Source organism: Dipteris shenzhenensis, chromosome 32 (assembly GCF_047967505.1).
Source record: "Dipteris shenzhenensis isolate YYH24624 ecotype China chromosome 32, Dip_SZ_1.0, whole genome shotgun sequence".
Taxonomy (NCBI): domain Eukaryota; kingdom Viridiplantae; phylum Streptophyta; class Polypodiopsida; order Gleicheniales; family Dipteridaceae; genus Dipteris; species Dipteris shenzhenensis.
In genome coordinates, this window is record NC_141627.1 from 1,826,848 (window position 1) to 1,829,206 (window position 2,359).

The 2,359-nt window shown below is 46.2% G+C and overlaps 1 protein-coding gene across 1 annotated transcript; it reads right to left on the reverse strand.

The window, feature by feature from the left end:
* Nucleotides 1-483: 483 nt before the first annotated feature.
* Nucleotides 484-2,048, reverse strand: LOC147880165 (bidirectional sugar transporter SWEET4-like). The gene is made up of 6 exons (XM_087370363.1): nt 1,984-2,048; nt 1,740-1,776; nt 1,364-1,580; nt 1,116-1,277; nt 812-931; nt 484-669 (listed from the first exon to the last, which is right to left on the reverse strand). Exons 1-6 carry the CDS (start codon nt 2,018-2,020, stop codon nt 484-486), a joined length of 759 nt encoding a protein of 252 aa, XP_087226489.1. The 5' UTR covers nt 2,021-2,048.
* Between the last annotated feature and the right edge of the window lie 311 nt (nt 2,049-2,359).

The window sequence follows — 2,359 nt, forward strand, 5'->3', positions numbered from 1 at the left end:
AGTGTGTGTAAATTACTAACATCTGTCAATAGAGCGTAATGTTGCGGATGATCATGGTGCAGATAGATGCATACTCGAGAGAGAGAAGAAAGTGAAATGCCAAAGTGAGAATTACTCTCTAGAAAGAAAAAAAGCAAAGATCGTATTAAATCCAACCATAGATCGTATAACACGGTTTCCTTCATCTCATTCGTGCATGGCAACCTCCAGTATCTGCTTGCAACGCTTCATGAACAAAGCTCGGATACGCAATTTTATTCGCGATTGTCTTTCTTAAAGATGCAAGGATTCGCCTTCCAAAATGAACATATAAGTAGTCCCTCGGCATAGCTGTGGCACGAGAGAGAGAGAGAGCGCGCGCGCGCAAGCTGATCTTTTAGAACCATGTCCCTAGAACCTTACAGGACAACAATGACTTCAAATTGTCGTTCCATAAAAGAGCAGCTAAACCAGACAGATATGGATGGACAAATCAACGCCCGCTCAGACAGCATCGCCATTGAAACCCGGCTTTCCATTCTGCTGGGACTTCCTAGAACCTGAAGTCGTCATCTGCGTCGTGGATGTCTTTTCGAGCTTGTCCTCGACATTAATAGGCACAGCATTTTTGTATATTGCATACAACACTAACTGTGCAATCCCGGATAAGGTTCCCAATCCATTTGGAATCTGCAGAGAAGTGATTTTCTTAAGCATCACGACTCACTAATTGCAACAATACGATACTTTGACCACTTGCTGAAATATGTTTACTAGAACTAAGAAGAAGAGCTGAAGCGATTATTTTAGGTCCTAGATGTACAATACTTACGGCGATAAATATGTCTCTCGTTACGAGCGAGTAGCCTGACCAGACGGCACCGTTGAGAAAGTTGAAAAGGGACAGAAGAAATGGCATATATTCCACGCTTCTGGTACGGATCACCAAGCCCTAGTGCCGGCGGATGGACAAACAATTAGTACTGAATATTATCAATAACACATTACAGAAGTCTGCGTTCGGAAAGAGCTTGTCCTGACTCCTGAGCATGAAAATAATAAAGCGCATTCGTCTCTGCTTAAGACGATTACAATATGATCCTTAGGATATATTCGATTGGTCCTGTGCAGCTTACCATAACTGACAGGGGAGAAGCGTACATGGCTATGGCCACTACAACACACGTGGTGCCCGCAGCTAGCTGGCGGGTATTCAGCGAATGGAGTCCCAATAAAACAACTAAAATTACCACTGAATATGCGGCAACGATTGCTACTATCCATTTCATCATTTGCATCTGCACAGACCAACTTTTGCCAGTAATTCAAGATAATCGTCATACCATCAAATTTATATGCTGGTCATAAAGAGCGTGGGACAGACCTTCTTCTCTTTCATGGCGTATGCGAGAAAGACCATAATGTAGAAGACTTCAAGAGCGACACCAAATCCATTAATTGTCAAGATCAGGACGCTATGCGGCTTTATAAATGGCATCCCGTAGAGAACCCAGAGCATGCAGTTGAAAAGCGTACACACGTAGGGAAGTCCAGAATACTCCTCTGTGGAGCGTTTCCTGAATATTTTGATGAATGTTGGTCTGTAAAATTACACGATGCAGCAAATCGCTACTGACGTTAGTTAAACAACGCCGCATGCATATACAGGCATTAGCTGCAACTGGTGGGGATGACGCAACCGCAAGCACTGGCGCTGGAGGCTTAGATGATAAAACGGAAAGTGGTTAGGTTGTGCTTACAGTGGTGACAAGAACAATGCTGTGGCCGTTGCATTTCCTGCTCGCAAACAGACGATAAATTAGAACTTAACGAAAACGCAGAGAAGAGCTTATACGCAACGAGCGTCGCCCTCGGCAAGGAGTGAGAGAAGCTCGCAACGAGCGTCGCCCTCATCAACGAACTTCATGCGAACCCAAGTGATTGAACGGCACAGAAAAAACTCCTAACCTTCGACGCTGGATGGAAGAAGGTCCGATCACCTACCGATCATTCCAAAGACGAGTTTGAGATCGAGCGGCATGTTGAAAAGCTAATGGGGCACGGCTGAGAGCGATTCGACGGGAGGGGATCGATAGGGAGCTAGAAGGCGGAAAAACTGGAAGCGAGGGGGATAATTAAGGAGAGGAAGGGGAGGGGGAGAGGTGGTGGTGGGTGGTGGTGAGGAGAAAGGTGGCAAGGTGAGCAGCCCGTGGTCTAACTGAACCAAATTGTAAGCATTGTCGATAAGGCTGTGAGGCTGGCTGGCTGGCTGGCTGCGGAAATACAAGAGCGAAGAATCGGGATGCTGCAGTTTCCAAGTGCCCACCTCTCGAGGAAACGGATGGGGTCCTGCAGCCTTAATCTCCTCGATGCGAGCACT

Bases quoted from the DNA above. Each gene is read 5' to 3' on its own strand.
- LOC147880165 (XM_087370363.1), bottom strand. From the start codon at position 2,020: ATGCCGCTCGATCTCAAACTCGTCTTTGGAATGATCG. The intron at 1,581-1,739 runs GTAAGCACAACC...GTAATTTTACAG, and splicing joins GCATTGTTCTTGTCACCACT to ACCAACATTCATCAAAATAT. The intron at 670-811 runs GTAAGTATTGTA...ACTTCTCTGCAG, and splicing joins CGAGAGACATATTTATCGCC to ATTCCAAATGGATTGGGAAC.